The 20751-nt window shown below is 43.5% G+C and overlaps 1 protein-coding gene across 2 annotated transcripts in view; it reads left to right on the top strand.

Annotated features, from left to right (window-relative positions):
• arap2 (ArfGAP with RhoGAP domain, ankyrin repeat and PH domain 2) overlaps nt 1-20751 on the top strand; it is a 216974-nt gene that overhangs the window by 25611 nt on the left and 170612 nt on the right. For both annotated transcript variants that reach the window (XM_079491216.1, XM_079491217.1), the window contains exon 9: nt 12535-12655. In XM_079491216.1, the coding sequence (XP_079347342.1) occupies nt 12535-12655 (121 nt within the window). The remainder of the gene's footprint in view (nt 1-12534; nt 12656-20751) is intronic.

Here is a 20751-nt window from a genome sequence, read left to right as displayed (position 1 = left end):
GGTATACACCGCCGCCGTCGGCCGTATCCCGCTCTCAACCCATCGCTCCTCGCGCCCCTCCTTTTCACTGGATATCGTCTCAACCGCAGGATTGACATGGGGGGTGGTGGTGGGTGTTGGGGGCTTGATGCAGTGTCACATGTATGCTTGTGTGTGTGTGTGTGTGTGTGTGCATGTCTGTGGCCGTTCGTTTGTTAGCAGAAGAAGAGAAACCAAAGCCTGGCTTCATGGACTTGTGAGGGTTGGTGGAGGGCGGCTTGCAGCAGGGAGGGATGAAGAGATGAGAGGGGGCTGGCGGGGATGGAGAGGAGGTGGCGAGGGAGGGAGGGAGGGAGGGAGGATGGATGGAAAAGAGCGAGGGAGAGATAAGGTTTTAGGGTCAGAGAATCCGTCTCTTTTTCCGTGTGTCAGTATCTTTCATTGTCTGTCCGTCTGATTGCTTGCAAAGCTCTTTCATGCCAAGCCTGAAAAGCTCCCCGCTCTCTCTTCTTCTCCCCGTCTCTTCCCAAGACCCCGGCGCTGACACTTCACACCTGGAGGAGGGGGGTATAGCCCCCTTACACAACCCCCACCCCACCCCACCCCACCCCACCGTCCTCTCTCCTTGTCTGAGATTTGCAGTGCCCCCCCTCAGAAATATTAATTTTGCTTTGTCTTGAAAGACCCTTTATTTTTCCATTTATTAACCCATTTAGGCCTGATGTCGAAATTTAAAAAAAAAAGTCTTCTAAATGATGACGGTTTTCTGAAAAAACTCATGTTTCTGTATCAGTGGTGCACAATATTTCATGTCAAGGACCCCAAAAATTATATGTAATTGGCCACCGACCCCCATCTCAAAATATGTTGTTCCAGGAACCAGGAACTTCTCGGAAGCAAAGATTTGAGTTAAAAACGTTCACTCTGAAAGAATATACATTCAAAGATTTGAGCCACATTTTCAAGGTTTTTCAAAAATAGCAGACCTACAAGCTCGTAGCGCGGCACTCTGTGCCACGCTATGAGATTTTTCAATAGCTAAAGTGTAACATAATGCTTAAAACACCAGAAGGGGTTCCCGCCCAGTATGCGTTAAATTATCAAATATATCTTTAATATTGACCACTTGAACCCTAAGGTCCCTATTCTGGGGGCATTTTATGCAGACATAGCACTCTGTAGTGTATACTCATAGTTCCATTGTACCGATATACTGTTAGACAGATGCTATAGGTTCTTAGCTTACTTATGATTCTTGGTGACTGCGTTGTATGTATTTGATGTATTTGATGTGTTACTTACACATATTACCTTGCCTACACACTTATTACCTTGGTTACTGTAAGTCAATAAAGTGTATAGGGTGGTTCAATAAGGAACAATAAGATGAAGCACAATAAGCATCCAGTTCGTTCCTATAATAGGCCTAGTCGGACAGAATATCTTGACCGTGTGACTGACCTAACTGTATGCGGGGGTGGAATGTGTTTCAAACTCGTGTCAGGAATGTTCACATCTCGGCGTGCCGGCACAAATTGATGCTCAAAGATTGGCATCTCTTGCTATTCCTCAATGCCGTTCTCACCCTCGAGGGTTTAACATTAAAGTAATGAAATCGCCCATGTAATTCTGATCGGATGGGGGGGTTGGCTCTCAAGATGTTTACACGCCGATGGCGTATGGTACACATGCTATTTCAAAATAGCTATTTGAGATTTGGCTGAGGACTGTGAAATAGATTTGTCTGCATGGCATTTCTCCGAAGGCTCCTTTCAGTTGAGAGTTTATACCCCGAATAAAATTGCACTGCAATAAAGTGGTATATGGCAACATTTCTTTTTCATTTTTTTTTTCTTTTCTTTTTTTTGTTTTACTCTGGATCCACTGGGACCATCTCAAGGGTCCTCTGTCTGTCAAACCACTCCTTTAGGGGGAATCTGTAAAAAATAATTACCCAAATACTCAGCTCCAATGCATTAATTGCATGCCGGTGTAGTTCCATATTTTAACCACTAGGTGTCCCCATGCCCCCATTGAAAAGGCTAGTGTTTTTTCCTTATTTTTTTTTCTTTATTTATTTTTTTTTGCTGCTGGTGGAAGACTTGTCTCCCACTTTACATCTTGTTGTGTCCCTCCTCTCTTCATGGAGCTTCTATCATCGTAGGCTTTTTAGCTCCATCCCTCTGCCTTAATTGCTTCCTGGAGTTTGACTGGTTGTTGTTTCGTGGTGTTGCTTAAAGCCCTGTGAGGATGGACGGAGGCTGCAAACCTTGTAGTCCCACAAAGTGACACATGCACACCATGAAAACCAACGCGGATGTGACAGTGGGGGGGAGGGGGGAGAGAGAGAGGGGAAACTAATGCGTTGAAGAACTGACTCTCTTTTTCATGTGATGTGACAATAAAGATGACTAATTCTGAACATTCTCTCTCTCGTGTGTGTGTGTGTGTGTGTGTGTGTGTGTGTGTGTGTGTGTGTGTGTGTGTGTGTGTGTGTGTGTGTGTGTGTGTGTGTGTGTGTGTGTGTGTGTGTGTGTGTGTGTGTGTGTGTGTGTGTGTGTGTGTGTGTGTGTGTGTGTTCTTTTATTATTATTATTATTTTTTAAGTAAAATATGAAGTTATTCAGAAAGGGTCAGGTCATTTTTATAGAATCGGCTTAGGTCTTAATGGGTTAACTCTCAAGAGTTAACCCATTAAGACCTGAGACCTGCAGACACAGTTTTAATGGGTTCAAATAACCATCTGGAGTTACCAGCTTATACTCTCATTTCGCTCTTGTCCAACAACTCCTATAAAGTACACTATTTGTTAGGGCTGTGAATCTTTGGGTGTCCCACGATTCGATTCGATTCCGATTCTTGGGGTCACGATTCGATTCAACTCTATTCTCAATCCAAAAACGAATGATTCTCGATTCAATACATAGGATTTCATCACAATCTACTCCAGCCAACTGAAGTGACCACACTACAGTAACTTGAAAATGACTGAAGACATGCTGTTTACTGTGATTAGGGTGAGCTTACATTTCATATCACAAACACCATGTAGTGAAAACTCCTGTAACTGTAAAAAAAAAAAAAAAAAGATTTTTGGAAATTATCGATTTCGAACGGGAACGGGAATCGCGATTCTAATTCGAATCGATTTTTTGACACCCCTACTATTTGTGTGTTTGCTTGTGTGTAGTGTAGAGTGAGGCATGCTCTGACTGTTGTCATTAACCCCCCCCCTCCAGCCCCTCCCTCCGCCGCGCATGCATTTACCAGAAGCACAATCTCAACGATTAGACAAACTCGGTCCTGCATGACCCAAAAGCCAAGAATTTAAAACAATGAATTACCGCTAACCCACATCAAGCATAATTAGTAGTATAGCACTTGGCCATTTTCTTTTTAATTTGTGTTGCCTGGTTAAGTAAAGGTAACAATTTAAAAGTGTGTGTGTTTGAGACAAAGGGGGTGGGGGTGTTTGATGTATTCCTGAGGATGGCTGCACTGGTTGAATTGGCTGGTGGTAATTAACAGAACAAACTATACTTTAACAAAACAAACTACTTTAATATGAGTGGAAGTACCCCTCCCTCGCCCTCTTGGGTGTCTTCATCTCTGCCCGATGTCTCTCTTTATTCCATGCCTCCTTTCCTTTCAAGTGCCTGCTCCCACGAGCCTCGTCGGCTTGTTTTTTTCTTTTTTTTCTTCTTCCTCCCCCTAGATTTATTTGCACCTTTTTTGTTTGTTTGTTGTTTTTCTTGTTAGTTTTTTTTTTTGTGTTTGTTTTGTGCGTCTTTCATTTTCGTTCACCTTGCTCTTTCCCTTCTATCCGTTTTCCCCCGTGCAGCCCCCCCTCTTTCATGGCCTTTTGCACAAACCTAATTTCTCTCTCTTTTCCTCATTTCCACACTCTCTCCATCCCTCTCTCTCTCTCTCTCTCTCTCTCTCCATCCCTCTCTCTCTCTCTCTCTCTCTCTCTCTCTCCATCCTCTCTCTCTCTCTCTCTCTCTCTCTCTCTCTCCATCCCTCTCTCTCTCTCTCTCTCTCTCTCCATCCCTCTCTCTCTCTCTCTCTCTCTCTCTCCATCCCTCCCTCTCTCTCTCTCTCTCTCTCCAGCTCCCTCTCCTTTCTTCGCAGACTGCTGCTGCCCGGTATTTTTGGCCGCTCGCTCTCCAGAAATAGGCTTTTTGTGGATGGCAAGGTCACCAGCTTAATTAAGAATGGCGAGCGGGGGAGTCAGAAGTCCACTTCCTCTCTCTTTTCCTCCCTCCCTCTCGCCATTTATCCATCCGTCCCTCCGTGCCACCCCTCCCCTCCCCCTCTCATTACCAACCCCAACTTTTCTGCTCTTCTGTTTTGTTCACAGTACAGCCAGTGGTGGATAGTAACTTAATGATACGTAGCTTGCGTTGTTAGTTCAGTCAGTTATACTCGAGCGGTTACATGCTACAGTATGCTCATGGAGCGCATACATGAGTATTACAATGGTACTACACATGTTCCTCATATGCCATTTGCTGATGTGGCAGTTCGCTGACCAATAGAGCGTCGCAGTCCCGCCCCCTTTCATGACGACGCCAGGCCCAGGAAATGAATCACAATGCATTTTTCCCATAGACATTTCAAAAAGTATGTATTTAAAGACCTTTTAAGCGTCGTACGAAGCCAACTCGAGTCGTGACAAATCATGACAACACACACAATATTTTGGACCAAATTACATAGAAGAAAAACAACAAAAAAAGTGTTACCTAGAGTTTCTTTCTACTTTCTAATTCTTTGTTTGGCCCGAAAAATTGTGTTTGTTGTCATGATTTGTCACGACAAGAGTTGGCTTTGCCCGCGGCGTAAACGTCTTTAAATAAATACTTTCTGAAATGTCTGAGGAAAATGAACGGAGAATCATTTCCTGGGCCCTGGTAGCGGGCGGGACTGCGACGCTCTATTGCCGGGTTATTTAAGCTCACCTCAGTCTCTGTTCTTCCTGCTGTCATTATGTCCCTGGACTGTTGGTATGCGCCTGTTTGTTCCCACCGCCTCCCCAGCACCACCAGTGGGCTCTGCTATTTGTTTGTTCCCCCCATGGGGACCCATTTAGGCCTGACGTCAAAATAAATAAAAAAACATTCGCTCTGAAAGAATATATATTCAAAGATTTGTGCCGCATTTTTACGATTTTTCAAAAATAGCAGACCTACAAGCTCGTAGCGCGCGGCTCGTAGCGTGCCACTCGGTGGCGTGCTATGAGCTTGTAGATCTGCTATTTTTCAATAGCTAAAGTATAAAATAATGCTTAGTTAAAACACCAAAAGGGGTTCCCGTCCAGAATGGGTTAATGTTTTATGATGGTGTTTAATTGTGCTGAGCAGGGAGAATAATGTAGCAGAGCCAAACGCCAAGATAAAATATTATATGCACATTTGTATTCATTCTTAATAAATATTGGTTAAATCTATTCGTGAGTTATCTGACTGAAGTACATTTAGTACCGTCCGTCCATCTATCCATCCATCCATCCATCCATCCATTCAACCGCTTATCCGTAGTCGGATCGCGGGGGCAACAGCTCCATGCAGAGAGCTCCAGACTTCCCTCTCCACAGCAACATTAGTAGGGATGGAGCTTGTTAATTTGAGGGGCGCTAGGCCCATCCTATGTCCAGCTTTGAGGGTTTGTGTAAACACAAACATTGAAGACAAAAGTGCAGGGCGCAAATTGTGATTGGTCAGAATGAGATGATGTATGATGATGTATGACGATAAGAGTGCCCCTCACTTCACACAGGTGTGATTTTTTTTAATTGATATCGAGCACCTTATCGATCAAGCTTATTGAGCCGGGTTCTTATCCAGCCCACTATCAAGCATTTTCTCTTATTTTGTGTAAAGACGGGAGACAACAGTACATTCTGAACAGGACCAGTATCTTTTACCTTCAAATACAGTACTTTTCGAACGGACATAATGCCTTATAATACCTTTTTTTAGTGTTGGAAAATAAATATTGAAGAAACTGTAGTGTTGGTTAATGTGTGTACCATCACTTTATAAGCGTCATTTTGTTTACCCGGGCAGCGCTAGTTGGCAGGTATCAATACACTTTTAGAGCGACATGTGTGTGCCAGCGTGGGTGATTCGATTTATTTCTTGATCGCTTCTTGTCTTGATTGATTATGCCTGTTATCGCTATGCTCGATAACAGGCTTGATAAGCCCAAAGCTTATTGATACCGGGTACTCAATAAGCTTGTTATCGGGTTTTTTTAGGTATCGGCTTTCGAGCTACATCCCTAAACATTAGTAACTTAACCGTTTTGCCGCCAGTCACTTCTCCGCCAAACGCGAGAAAGCTGTGAACTAGCTTTTAATCGCTTTTTGATCCGTTTCGATCGTTAGCTGATATTGCTAATGCAACCAACACTCTGGGACACAAACACACAATGGCCGCGGCCATTTTGAAGATGCGCGCGCATCCACTTGCACTGTCTGCTCTGTCTTCAGATGGCTGTATCTCGGAACTGACATTGGAGGGGCAGATTTGGCCCAGACAAGCGTTTTCAAACAGAACAAGCACCAGTGATGTCAACACACACGGAATTGTTTCATAGTAAGATGCGATTACGGATATTTGGTTATTCAAAGTAAGTGTTACGTGCGATAAAACCCTGGCAGTACGCTATCGATGGATGAATTAATGCCGGCGGTAAATTAATTCTGGGGGATCCCGACGCGTTCCTGGCAGATGTTGCAGATATAACCCCTCCAACTCCTCCTTGGTCTGCCCGGGGGTCTCCTTCCAGCGGGACGTGATTCGAGGACCTCCCTAGGGAGACGCTCGAGAGGCATCCTAACCAGATGCCCGAACCACCTAAGCTGGCTCCTTTCCAAGCGAAGAAGCAGCGACTCTACTCCGAGTCTCTCAGATTCTCTCACCATGGCCTCAGATTTGGAGATGCTGATCCTCATCCCAGCTGCAGTACACTCGACAGCGAATCGGTCCAGTGAGAGCTGAAGGTCTTGGACCGATGGTGCCATCAGGACCACATCATCTGCAAAAAAGCAGTGAAGCAACCCTTAGCTCCCCGAGCCGTATATACCCTCTCCGCCACGACTGTGCCTCAAAATCCTATCCATGAATATCACAAAGAGGATATTTAGTATACTCTACCTAACAAATTAACTGCGGAATGTTCCGCCAATTAGAATCCAACCGGCAACTGCTTTTGGTGGAACGTTCCGTCGATTAAGCTTTATTATTGATAAAAAACGATCGCTGATTATTATTATTTGTTTTGCTTGGCCTTTCCTTCTTCAGCGAACCTAGTCTGGTTTTGCGCGTGCGCACTGCCGTTCACTTCTTGTATACAGGTGGACTAAAAAGCTGAATAACTCTAAATCTACGGAGCTCTCCATGGTTTTGACAAAACACGCGATGTTCAGAGGTCTTTGCTGATTATCCAGTGATCTCGATTGGAACATTGGTGCTTTCTAGAGCAAGACTCATATTAGCTCGCTAGCATTGACAGTTTTTGACACTAATTATTTAGCATCTAAGATGGCCACCCAAACCGGACGTGCATCACACTAACACCAAGTAGATCCGGGTCGGCAGTCTAGCGTTGGCTCTTGCGTCCACCAGGTGGCAGTATAATTTTGAGGTGTTTTTACTTATTTATTCCCAATTTTCAGTACTTTTACTCCACTACATCTCAGATCCAAAAAATGTACCCCACTACACCACGAACACTTTATTTAGTTACTTTGTAGATTTTGATTATTATTACTTTATTATTATTACTAAAAAAATGGCAACAAAAAAATACGGGGAAGCAGCTTTTTGCTTCTACGGGCCGACGGCGTGGAACAAACTCCCACTGTACCTTCGACAGGCAGCCTCTGTAGACATTTTTAAAGCACAGCTCAAGACCCACTTCTACACTCTTGCTTTTAATTGATCTTTTAATTTTTTGTTATTCATATCCTCACTGTATTGCATTACTGCTCTTGTTTTTTAATGTTTATGCTTTTTTTCTCCATTGCTCTGTAAAGCACTTTGAGCTGCATGTCATGAAAGGTGCTATACAAATAAAGTTTTATTATTATTATTATTACAAAACTTACATTAACCACTTCAGCCCTATAATATATGGCTGAAGTTGCATATATTATATGCAAACATTTCAGCCATTTGAAAATAGCCAATCTGCAAGTTCACAATGTGTCACGATGCGACACATTGTAGCTCTGCTATTTTATTTATTTATTATTATTTTAGCATAATAGCGTCATGTCCAGGGGGTGTACTTGCTGTACTTGATGGCATACATATTGTCCTTTCCTGGTTTTAATCACTTAACCCCTTTTGGTGTTAGCATTATGTTATGCTTTAGCTATTGAAAAATAGCAGATCTACAAGCTCATAGCGCGCCACCGAGTGGCGCGCTACGAGCTTGTAGGTCTGCTATTTTTGAAAAATCAAAGAACGACTGACATGGATGTAGAAGACATTTTTAGAATCTGATCTCAGGTCAAAATGGGTTAAGCCCTATTTTAACATCACGTTCCACCAGTCGTAAGCGATGTTTGAACATTTTTGAGAATCGTCACGGTACAAAAATATTGTTGTCGCGATATCTGTCATCAAGGTATTTGGACAGAATGATTGTGGTATTTGATTTTGTCCACGTGGGCCAGCCTTACAGTATCGCAAGCCATTAATCCCACGCTTACTGTAGCTACCATAGGCCTGTGGAGAATCACAATTCATGTCGAGCCTGACGAAGAACGACAATGTGAGCGAGCGAGAGAGAGCGAGACATTGAGGGGGGATAAAAGAGAGATGTCTGTTTTTTGTCGTATAGCGTACTTTGCAATGATAATGACATTATCGACATGAATAATGCAGTACCTACAACGACCTGCTTTTTTCCCTCTCTCTCTCTCTCTCTCTCTCTCTCTCTCTCTCTCTCTCTCTCTAACCCAGTGATTTTTCACACTGCCGCAGCAGCGTAATGTACTGTCCCCTAGTTCACTCTGCTGTGAGAACATTACAATATGAGATGTTCTTAGCTTTTCAACCGCTTTGAGGGCATTTCTGTGTAAAACTTGCCGCGCGGGGGTTTGAATACTGATTTTGTAACACTGATTTTTTTCTCTTTCTCTCTGCTCTGTAGTTGCTGCGATGCAAATGAAAATATTGGAGTTTGGTTACTTGCCTCTCTCTCTCTTTCATTGTGGTATTGACCCAGTACTTTCATTGCCAACGTCGGGGGACAGCATGAAAAGAGGGTCACCAAAGTCTCCTGTGCACCATGCTCATTATTTGGCTGCCTTGCTGAAGCTGTTTGGGGGGAATGTGGGGTAATGAAACACCATGCGCGGCCAAATCCCACATTGCAGGCTTCCTTGCACTCTACTCAAATCCCCACGTGCGTGCGTGTGTGTGTGTGTGTGTGGGCGCTCTCACCGCGTGCACGCGCCTTTTCTTAAATAAAGGGGACGTGTTACCAGTGGTCTTTCTGATGCCCATCTGTGTTGTACGGACCTTAAAAGGCGTAGTGAAATGAAAAATATGTTTTTCACACTTTTAGACCACATCCGTGGTCATCATATGCACCCCATTCGACCGTTATCACACCTTTCAATAGGGCCAGTATGGCCGTTATCACACCTTTCAATAGGGCCAGTATGGCCGTTATCACACCTTTCAATAGAGCGTCGCAGTCCCGCCTCCTACCCTGGACCAGGAAATGATTCTCCGTTCATTTTCCTCAGACATTTCAGAAAGTATTTATTTAAAGACGTTTACGCCGCCGGACAAAGCCAACTCGAGTCGTGACAAATCATGACAACAAACACAATTTATGGGAATAATGCATTGGGTTTCATTTCCTGGCGGGACTGCGACGCTCTATAGGGCCAGTATGGCCGTTATCACACCTTTCAATAGGGCCAGTATGGCCATACTGGCATACTCACTGTCTCAGTATGTCATTATCACCTATTGTGACGGGTGATAATGTCACTGATGTCCTGACGGAGGCGCGCCGTGTCTGGTGGCCTTGAGCCACGTGAGTCGCCGTGCCGAGCGTTGCGAAGGCCACCAGACCCGACTCAGCGCCGTCCGAGTTACGTCCCGATAGGCAGAGAATAGTATATATTAGTAGCCCCTAGTTTCCATGCGCCGACAATAGTTGGAAATGACAGGCTATGTTCAGCCAAGGGTGAGTATGCCAGTATGGCCATACTGGCCCTATTGAAAGGTGTGATAACGGCCATACTGGCCCTATTGAAAGTTGTGATAACGGTCGAATCGGCTGTCATATGAGCATACCTAACAATGGATGCCAAAGAATTGGGTACATTTACATTTTTGTGTATTTTTATATCAAAAGTCCATAAAATCGAATTTTAATTACTTCCTGAAAACTAAAACGTACTGTGTGATGACGTGTCGAGGCCCACATCGATAAAAGCCAATAACAATTAAGCTCACCCGTTTGATTTCCCCATATCTGCGCGACCGTCCAACACTGTCCAACACAGCTGCTACTGATTACAGAAATCCTCCGTTTTTATTCCCATTCAAGATAACATCCAGACAGTGTATTACTCGGTTTCAACTTAATCATCACGCTAAAATATCTATCTGAAAACATTATAGGGTAGAAATAAGCCACATTATCAGTAAACTGATACAGCTGGCCGACTATCTGACTTGTAAACAAACACACTCCATCCCTACTGCGTGTAGCATAGCTACCGTCTCTAGCTACCGTCCCATCGCCTGAAGGGATGCAACGCTCTGATTGGTTCAGAAACTTCAGAGAGCCATCGTTTCATGCTGAAACCGGCTGAAACTTCAAAATAAAATGCCCACCATTTCCGTTTCACTACGCCTTTAAGTAAGTCTCACTGGGTCATTTGGCGGAATAGCTCCCCGGTTTAATCAAGCCCCCAGTAAGGCTATCCAACGTTGAAGATGCCAATACCTACTGGCGAAATGTGGAATTGCAGCACTTAATGGAAGTGGACGGACGTTCATGACGTCACGTGAAAAGCCCGGACCTCAATTTTGAGGCTAGGCTAGGCTAAACTTCCGCTCGCTCGAGCCATTGAGTTATCATTATACTTCCGGAAGTCTTCCGGGTGCTTCAAAACGCCACGAGCAACTTCCACTGAAATGAACGCTCCAGTTCGGTCTCTATCCTTTATATACTCTATGGGTTTAATGCTCGCTTTCTCCGACCATTTCCTGACTAAGTATTACCACAGACTGTGTGTGTGTGTGTGTGCGCGTGTGTTTGCGTGTTGGGGCGGCGTTGAAGTCGTCCATCATTACCAGCTTGGTAATCAAACAGCAGTGTTTTTCAAGTCCCATTATTTATTCAGTATTTGAGCCCCTGCAGACCCCACGAGCTGAAGAATATTTTGTTATATCGTCGGATAAGATGTCCCACAATTCCACGCTGCATTGATGTGGTACCATTAGGCGAGATAACAGGCAAGCATTGATCTAGAGAGAGTGTAAACACGGGTCTATTTGGTTTCATTTTACACTCCAAGAGTTAACCCATTTGGAGCGGGAACCCCTTTTGGTGGTTACGTATTATGTTATAATTTAGCTATTGAAAAATAGCAGATCTACAAGCTCATAGCGCGCCACCGAGTGGCGCGCTATGAACTTGTAGGTCTGCTATTTTTGAAAAATCGTTAAAATGTGCCTCAAATCTTTCAGAAAATTGTCATGATTTAGGAAACGTATTTTTTTTTATTTCAACGTCAGGCCTGAATGGGTTAAAGATATATGAGGGTCCATTTGGTTACCAACATTCCATCATTTAGCTGAGGGGGACCACCTGGAACCCCCTCAAGGACCACTGGCGGTCCCACCGGGGACCACTGGTTGAGAACCACTGCAAACGGCATTACTCAGCTGTTGCCAATGAATGCTATTAAACAACACGAGCAGTACTTATCAGAGGCACTGCCTGATTGGAGCAAGGAAGACATACTTGTAAATGAATCCACACCGCACTAATGGGTTGTAGTTTCTTTCTTTTTCTTTCTTTCTTTCTTTCTTTCTTTCTTTCTTTCTCTTGTATCTCTATGTATCGGATGGATGTTTGATTGTCTTCTTTGAACCAAATGTGATCTGCTGAGCAGCTGGAGCTAATGTGACTTTGAATGATGTATCTTTTACTGAGTGCTGCTGCTGCTGTGCTCTGTACACTGGCAACGGCAGTGGTGGGAAGTAACTAAGTACATTTACTTAAGTATTTACTTGAGTATTTACTTGAGTATTTCCAATTTCCAGTACTTTTATTTCTACTCCACTACATCTCAGAGTTAAACATTGTACTTTTACTCCACTACATGTATTAGAAAACTCGAGTTACTATGTTACTTGTTACTTTGTACTCATTTGAGTACTTTTTCAACCACTGCTGATCGGCGTGGGAGTGAATAGAGAAACTAACAGCGCTCTCTCTCTCTCTCTCTCTCTCTCTCTCTCGCTCTCTCTCTCTCTCTCTCTCTCTCTCTTTGTATCTGTATCGTCTCAGGAGATGTACTCCAAGGGAATAATCTTTGCCAGTGCGATCAGACAGGTGAGGGGACTCGGGGACAACAAGTTCGAGGTCGTCACCTCCCTCCGAACCTTCATTTTCCGTGCAGAGAGAGAAGGTAAAAAGGACAGAGAACACAGAGGCCGCCCCGGCCGCTGCATGCCCGCACCCTTTTCTTTTCTCCACCCATTCTTATTTCATGTTATTTAACAGTATGTTTTTTTTTCTTTCCTGGGTGCACTCATCTGTCAGTTCTCCATTCTGTGCTCGTGGCAGGTGCATAGACCCCCGTAGGCACAGACACCAGTGTGGGAGCACAGTGAGCTCCATACTGCAGCCTGGCACGCCGTCTGTCTGTCAGTCTGTCTGCCTGCCATTCACTGTTTCTGTCTACCCCCACCCCCTCCCCCACAATCTGTGCTTAACTTTGTTCTCTCGTTCTGTGACTCCGTCGCTCCTCTTTCCTTTCCTTTCCTTTCCTTTCCTTTCCTTTCCCTCCCTCGTCCTCTCTTATCTCATCCATTTCTTTCTCTTTCCTTCACTCTTTCCCTCTCTGTCTCTCAATAGTGGACAAGCTTGAATATCCTCTAACCTAGACGCCTCGTTGAGTTCATTGGAACGACATGTATAGCGATACACGATGACGAGTCCCGAAATAGACGTGCTGTGATTGGCCAGTAGTTGATTTGAGTGGCAGCATGCTGTGCCTCCGCCATATTTGAGCTAATAAATGTCTGCTCTGCTGCCATATACGATACACACGCCCCAAAGCCGGAGGACTTTCAAGAGCCAAATTCCAATACTTGAAATCTCGGCCACTCGCTCACTCACACTCGGTCACTCCAGTATGGCCGTGTTACAGTGACATTGGTGGACTTTCACATAACTTACATGGAGGAGCTAGGTTGAACACTTTTTGAGTGGTGCAACCACTCCAAGGAACAGCAATGTCCGTGTTAACCTATGTGACTATGTATGTGTGTGACTATGAGTACCAGTAGGGGCAAAAGTGGTGCTGTTGTGCCAGAAACAGAGAGAGATAGTGCTGCACTAGTTGCCTGCTAATGAGAGAGAGAGGGGGGGGGGGGGGAAGGGGGAGAGGGAGGAGTTGCACCACTCAGTTCACACGGGTGTGATTTTTTTATATAATTTTTATTCCACGATTTTGTAACCCATTTTTGAGTGGTGTAAACCACTCCTACAACTGGCTTTTGTGTGCAGAAAAAAATGACCATGGTTGCTATGTTCAAAATAATTTCTGACGTAATTAAATCACACCCGGGTGAACTGGATGACCGTAGCAACCGTGGTCATTTTCTCTGCACAAAAACAGCCAGTTTTGAAATCACATCCGGGTGTGATTTCATTACGTCAGACATTACGTCAGACCACAGCTCATCATGCTATATACAACCTTACACCACTCAGTTCACACGGGTGTGATTTTTAGAGCTAGATTGGACTCTGCTAATAAAACAAACTGCAATGAATTAAGTTTGGACACGGACATGTAACGTCTACACGATTGTGACACATAGTTCAGCAGGTCACCATTTTCAACGTAACACCGCCTGCATGCTGGAGAGAGCGAGTTGGCCGAGATTTAATGAATTTGGGGTATTGGAATTCACCATACTGTAGGTCTCGCCACTCATTGAAATGAAAGGGGAGAGAGTTAAAGATGGAGTGCCACGATTTTTTTCCACCCTAAAACATGATCATCAGGTATTATTATAATATAAGGAGGAAGAACTTTTTCCAAAAAGTGTACAGTATTTGTTAAAATCATGCTTTTAGGTGGACACGCCCAATTAAGTATGCCTGGTTTGCCTGGTGGGTGGTGATCCACCTGAACTGAAGCCACACCCACAGCTGTAGTTGTTTGATAAAGGGGGAGGGGTTAGGGGAGGGACTGATAGTGTGATGTCACTATTTTACTGTTTATTTCATTGGCCCGTTTGACTGTCAAGAGTTCAGCCTCCAGGAAGAAACCCTAAATACAAAGTCAATACACCATTGCACATAAAAACGACTCCAGGGTGTCTAATGAAGTACTGTCACCTCATAGACACATGAAAAACTGGAAAAATAAAAAAATTGTGTGACATGTTTGTCATTCCTAACACCTCGTGTCTGCTGTCAGATGTCCAACTTAGTAGGCAGCCGGATCAATGTGACATTCCATCAATGTAGCTCCTCCCGCTACCGGCGACTTCACAGGACAGAGGAAAGGTTATACAGGAGATATGAACCTGCTTTGGAGTTTGGACTTGAGCGCTGTGAATGCATTCATTTTTTTCTTTTCTTCTTTTCCAACATATTTTCTCAAAGTGTGATGTTGGAAATATCTCTGGCTACCACATCAGAGAGACCTTTAACCCATTTTGGACTGACATTTTTCTGAAAAACCCATGTTTCTATGTCAGTGGTGCTCAACCTTTTTCATGTCAAGGACCCCCAGAATTATCTCTATTGGGCCACGGACCCCCATCTCAAAATATGTAGTTCCAGGGACCCCCCAGAAGCAAATATTTTAGTTAAAAATGTTCGCTCTGAAATATATATTCAATGATTTGCGCCACATTTTAACGATTTTTCAAAAATAGCAGATCTACAAGCTCGTAGCGCGGCACTCGGTGCCGCGCTATGAGCTTGTAGATCTGCTATTTTTCAATAGTAAAGTATAACACAACGCTTAAAACACCAAAAGGGGTTCCCGTTTAGAATGGGTTAAAGCCAGCTATCGCAGCATTGAGTTCCGATGAGCTGTTATTGCAGCTGTCAATAGTTGACCTATAACCATCATACCTGTATGTATTGAGTGGAAGTGCATAGTTCTTGTTAAGGTCAGATGGGCAGCATTGGGTTTTTGTAGAGGAAACCTCAGAAAAGGGCCCTCCGCCTGCCAGTCAATAGCTATGGCATTATATATAGCAGTGGTTCTCAAAGTGGGGTCCGGGGACCCCCAGGGGTCCTTAAAGGTGTTCCAGGGGGTCCCCACAAGGTTATAATAGTTTTGGTTTTTTCATTATAGTTTAGTTTTAGTTAGTTTTTGTCTTTTTCTTCTTCTAATTCAGTTAGTTTGTTAGTTTTTAGAGCGGGTTTGCTAGTTTTTATTTCGTTTTTATTTTGGTGAAATGCTTAGTTTTAGTTTAGTTTTAGTTGTAGTTTAGTTTTAGTTTTTTAAACTAAAAAACTATAACTAAAACTATATAAAAACAAACTATAACTAAGGGTATTTTTTCTATAATAGTTAGTTTTGTGAACACACAATACAGTTTCAGTTTAGTTATCGTTTTTAATTTATGTTTTTATTTAGTTTCAGTTAACTAAAATGTTTTTTTAATTCTAGTTTTCGTTTTTTAGTTAGTTTTAGTTAACTATTATAACCTTGAGCAGAATGCTTCATCTAGCATCACATTCTGTTTAACCACTTTAACCACATTGTATACTTGGGGCTTAGGCTATTTTAAAATAGCCTATCTACAAGTAGACTATGGCTTTTTGCTAAAAGGTACGAAGAACTATTTGGAATTATCTTTGATTTGTTTAATAACAATAACCTTCTCTTGTGGGGGTCCCTGGCACAAAACCTTATCAGACGGGGGTCTAAAACGTATGGATTTGACGGTAATATTATGTTTGAGAACCACTGTTATGTATAGCATAGGGCAGGGGTGGGCAACTTTGACGATGGAGAGGGTCACTATATCTCTACACTCACTCCAGAGGGCCACGTTGCATATTCCTGTCGTAGCAAAATAGCCGATCTACAAGCTCAAAACGCATCGCGGTGCGACGCGGCTATTTTTGCTATATTTGAATTGAAATCCTGAAAAAATGGTGGCAACTTTTTTTATTGGAATTCTGAAAAATAATTTAGTTATAGTTATGTTAACTTTATGAACTAAATCCAAACACATTGGACATACAATAGCGGGTCATGTTTTGCATGTTTGGAATTGCAATAATAATACTCAGTATTCTGATATTAACCTGAGGGCCGCATTAAGTGAAGGTGGAGGCCCGCATGTGGCCCATGTATGTATGGCATATAGAGGGCTTCACCGTACTATTTGACTGTTTTGCTACAACTTCCCTGTAACTTTACTGTTATGAGACATCAGGAGAATGCTTCATCAATCAGTCTCCCGCTGCGCGAGGCACTGGGGAATGCAGTGTACCCAAAATGGCTGTCAAGCATCCGTCTGAGCCATAACGGGAGTCAGTCCAACCGATAACCCATTTAGGCCTGACCTCAACATTTAAAAAAAATCTTCTAAATCCTCCAGTTTTCTTTTTCTTTTTTTAATAACTTTATTTATAAGATTTTCAATTTTGGTAGACAAACAACCCCACATATACCCCACCCTCCCCGGTTCCATCACAAAATATGACAACAACAACAACAAAAGCAACAATAATAAAACCATAAACCACGATAATAAAAAAAGGGGTAAAAAAAGGATATAAATAATAATTGAATAAAATAAGAAATAATAAAATAAATACAATAAAAATTGCCTTTTACTAGATTAAGGGGCTACACAGTGAACTTAAGGGGCTACACAGTGAACCTCCAGTTTTCTGAAATAAATATTTTCACGATTTTTCAAAAAAAGCAGACCTACAAGCTCGTAGCGCGCCACTCGGTGGCGCGCTATGAGCTTGTAGATCTGCTATTTTTCAATAGCTAAATTATAACATAATGTTTGAAAACACCAAAAGGGGTTCCCGCCCAAAATGGGCTAAACAATAGATCTAGAGTGAGAAGGAAAACTTCCAACAGCTGTCAGTGTCAGCGCTGTGCTCCAGTTGACTTTTCTGGATAATTTCTGACAGCTCTTTCGGTGTGTTTTATTTGTCAGTTACAGTATAAGTTCTCAAACCTTTCTGGCTTCAGGGCACCCCTATAAATAACTTTTTTTGTTCCATCCACAGCAACCCTATAAATTACATTGATACTTTCTTATAGCACCTTACGTTCATTTCGTATTAACGGTACAAAAATAGATCTATACAATAGCAGATCTACACATACAGTGGCAGATTTACACACAACGCACTGCTGTGAGCTTATAGATGTGGTATATTTTTGACGAAGAGATTCGGTGTCAATTGACAAAGAGCGTGTTGTGGCTCTTTGTTGGTTCCAAACCTTTCTACCATAGCCAACAAACCCACTGATGCACCTAGGGACTATGGATGTACGCAGATCAAAGAAACAGATTGTCCACAGGTTCAATGTCATTTTTGTTTATATTTACTTTCCTTTAAAGTGCAGTGATGGTACATTACAAACAGCTCCTTCTGGCATTTGTCTCTTCTGTGTCTGTCTGGTAAAAACTTGTTTGTCCACCAGGTGCATGCCGCTCCCCAATCACCCAGGCCTACTTATACCCTCTGTCAAGCAATTAGGCCTGGGGAGGCGTGCCCCTGTTATCCAAACAATAATTCAATTACAACCCATCAAACCAATGCCCAATAATGCCAAATAGCTACAACAATCGTGATAATAATAATAATAATAATAATAATAAATAGACATACAAAACAGTGAGGATGGCTTCTACAGAGCGCACCAAGGACAATGCAACTCAGGTCTGCTTTACTAAGTATAGCGGTTAAACTGAAGTAATGTGGTATGAATTCCAAATATTATCAAAGTATTCGCTCTAAACTAACTACCTCCCTCTGGCCAGCCGGGGCGCCTGATGGAGGGCAAAAGGAACTGGTTGGAATAACATGTTCCTTCCACGCGCTCGGGGAAACTCCCCCCACCCCTGTCAGGTGAAAATAAGCGGCTTGAACTCCCCATGCATAGTAGGAAGCATGAGGTCATTCCGTTGCTCTCCCCAGGTTGGCAGAGGGAGTGTAGAGCCCAGGATTACATTATTGACACTGGGTGAAAAAATGGGTTACAAAATCATGGGATAAAAAATTGTAAAAAAAAGGAAATAAAACAATTGAGTACTTTTTCCACGACTGCATGGCAGTACAAAGGTCTCTCTCTCTCTCTCTCTCTCTCTCTCTCTCTCCCCACTATAATAATATGACAGCCTGACCACGGACTGTGTGTGTGTGTGTGTGTGTGTGTGTGTGTGTGTGTGTGTGTGTGTGTGTGTGTGTGTGTGTGTGTGTGTGTGTGTGTGTGTGTGTGTGTGTGTGTGTGTGTGTGTGTGTGTGTGTGTGTGTGTGTGTGTGTGTGTGTGTGTGTGTGTGTGTGTGTGTGTGTGTGTGTGTGTGTGTGTGTGTGTGTGTGTGTGTGTGTGTGTGTGTGTGTGTGTGTGTGTGTGTCTACGGGGTGCCAGCTGCATCACTCATCCCGCTGTCGGCCCCGGCCTGATCCCTCATACGTCATGCTCAGCCCTCCCTGACACACGGCCCGGGAAGGAAGCCTCTTCCTCCATGTGGAGCCGCAGAGGTCCAAATTGAAATTTGAGTTTGTTTAAAAAAAATGAAAAATAAATGGATGGAGGTACAATTTACTGTGTGCCGTCAGGGGAAGGCCAGAGTATTGAGGGAACCTTCCCATTTCTCAAGTTCTGTACGCTGCCTCCTCCTGAGCCTCAGCCTCTTGCTGCAGACCCATTGTTGTACTTTTACTGCACTGCAATTGTTTGAACACTTAAGTTATACTAGTTGCTTTTTGTAGATTTTAGATTATTATTACAAAACATATAAGCTCCATTACGTTTTGGACAATTTGGAAAATAGCCGATCTATAAGCTCACAATGCAAAAGATCTTATACATTTGAAAACTTGAAACGTGCACATTCTGAATAATGAGTACTTTTGCCTTTGGTACTTTAAGTACATTTTGATGCCAACATTTTGTAGCCTACTTTTACTCACGTAAATGTTGAATTCCTAGACGGTGCAGTATTGATACTTTCACATAAGTAAAACATTTGAGTGATTTTTGAGAAAAACTGTTTTGCAAATAGATAGCATGGGGCCTACACTTTAAACTGGCACAATAGTCATATGAATTGATTATTATTTTTTAACATACAGTATATTTTAGTTTATTATTATTATATATTTTCTCTTCATCTGTAAAGAAAGACCTGCGGTGTGGAGGGTGGAGAGGAGGAAGGTGGGGTGGGGGGGGGGGGGGGGGGGGGACTTGGCCTTGTCACCTCATACATCTTTAAACGGGCCAGCTCGCTTAGTGACAGAGACTCATCAATCTCTGTGGGTAACATGAGAGAGAGAGAGGGAGAGAGAGAGAGAGATATGTGGGAGCTGTTTGGGAGATGTAAGGGATTCGAGGAGGGGAGAGGAGCGAAGGCAAGAGAGAGAGAGAGGAGACAGCGAGACAGGCGAGAGAGACAGAGGGAGAAGGAGAGGGAGAATATGAAAGAGTGATGATGGAGAGGAGCGCTGAGAGGCATCAGACAGAGTGGTCGGAGACAGACAGACAGCAGGGGAGGAGGGTAGGTGAGGCAAGGAAGGCTAGTTACGAAACAAAACCCTCGCCACGGGAGAGAGAGAAAAAACAACAGTGTAATGGCGAGGTAGCAGGCAACACACAGTGGAGAAATGCAAAGGGCAGAGAGAGCGAGAGAGAGAGAGAGAGAGAGAGAGAGAGAGACGGGGGTGTGAGTGAATAATTGAAGGCCACTGTAGAGAGAGTGCACACAGCTGTCGACTGATTCACCACTTGGTCTGCAGGTGGCCCCTTCCTTCCCTCAGGTACAGAGCGGAGGGGAGGGGCTGAGGAGTAGATGATGAACACGGCCGGGGTGGAGAGAGAGGGGGGGGGGGGGGGGGTGTATAGGGGGAGGTGAAGTGAAGAGACTGGTACAGTAAACAGCTAGCCTCCGATGGTTCGCACGCACGCGCGCACGCACACACACACACATGATCAGCTTTGATTTGTCCTCTCCTCCCACTCACTCAATCCCTGAGGGTTCATTTAACTCTCATGCCTGGTGGTTTTTATATATATATCGTACTGTATGTGTGCAGTGGTTGATATCTGGCGGTGTCGCGTACTGGAAATAGACTTAGATCCGTAAGCTATAATATTAATAACTCAGGCGTTTAACCCATTTAGGCCTGACGTCGAAATAAAAAAAAACCGTTCGCTCTGAAAGAATATATATACATATTCAAAGATTTGTGCCGCATTTTTAAGGGTTTTTCAAAAATAGCAGATCTACAAGTTCATAGCGCGCCACTCGGTGGCGCGCTATGAGCTTGTAGAT

Source organism: Electrona antarctica (genome assembly GCF_951216825.1).
Source record: "Electrona antarctica genome assembly, chromosome: 21".
In the NCBI taxonomy this organism is placed as follows: domain Eukaryota; kingdom Metazoa; phylum Chordata; class Actinopteri; order Myctophiformes; family Myctophidae; genus Electrona; species Electrona antarctica.
This window is presented reverse-complemented; position numbering and strand designations above follow the sequence as displayed.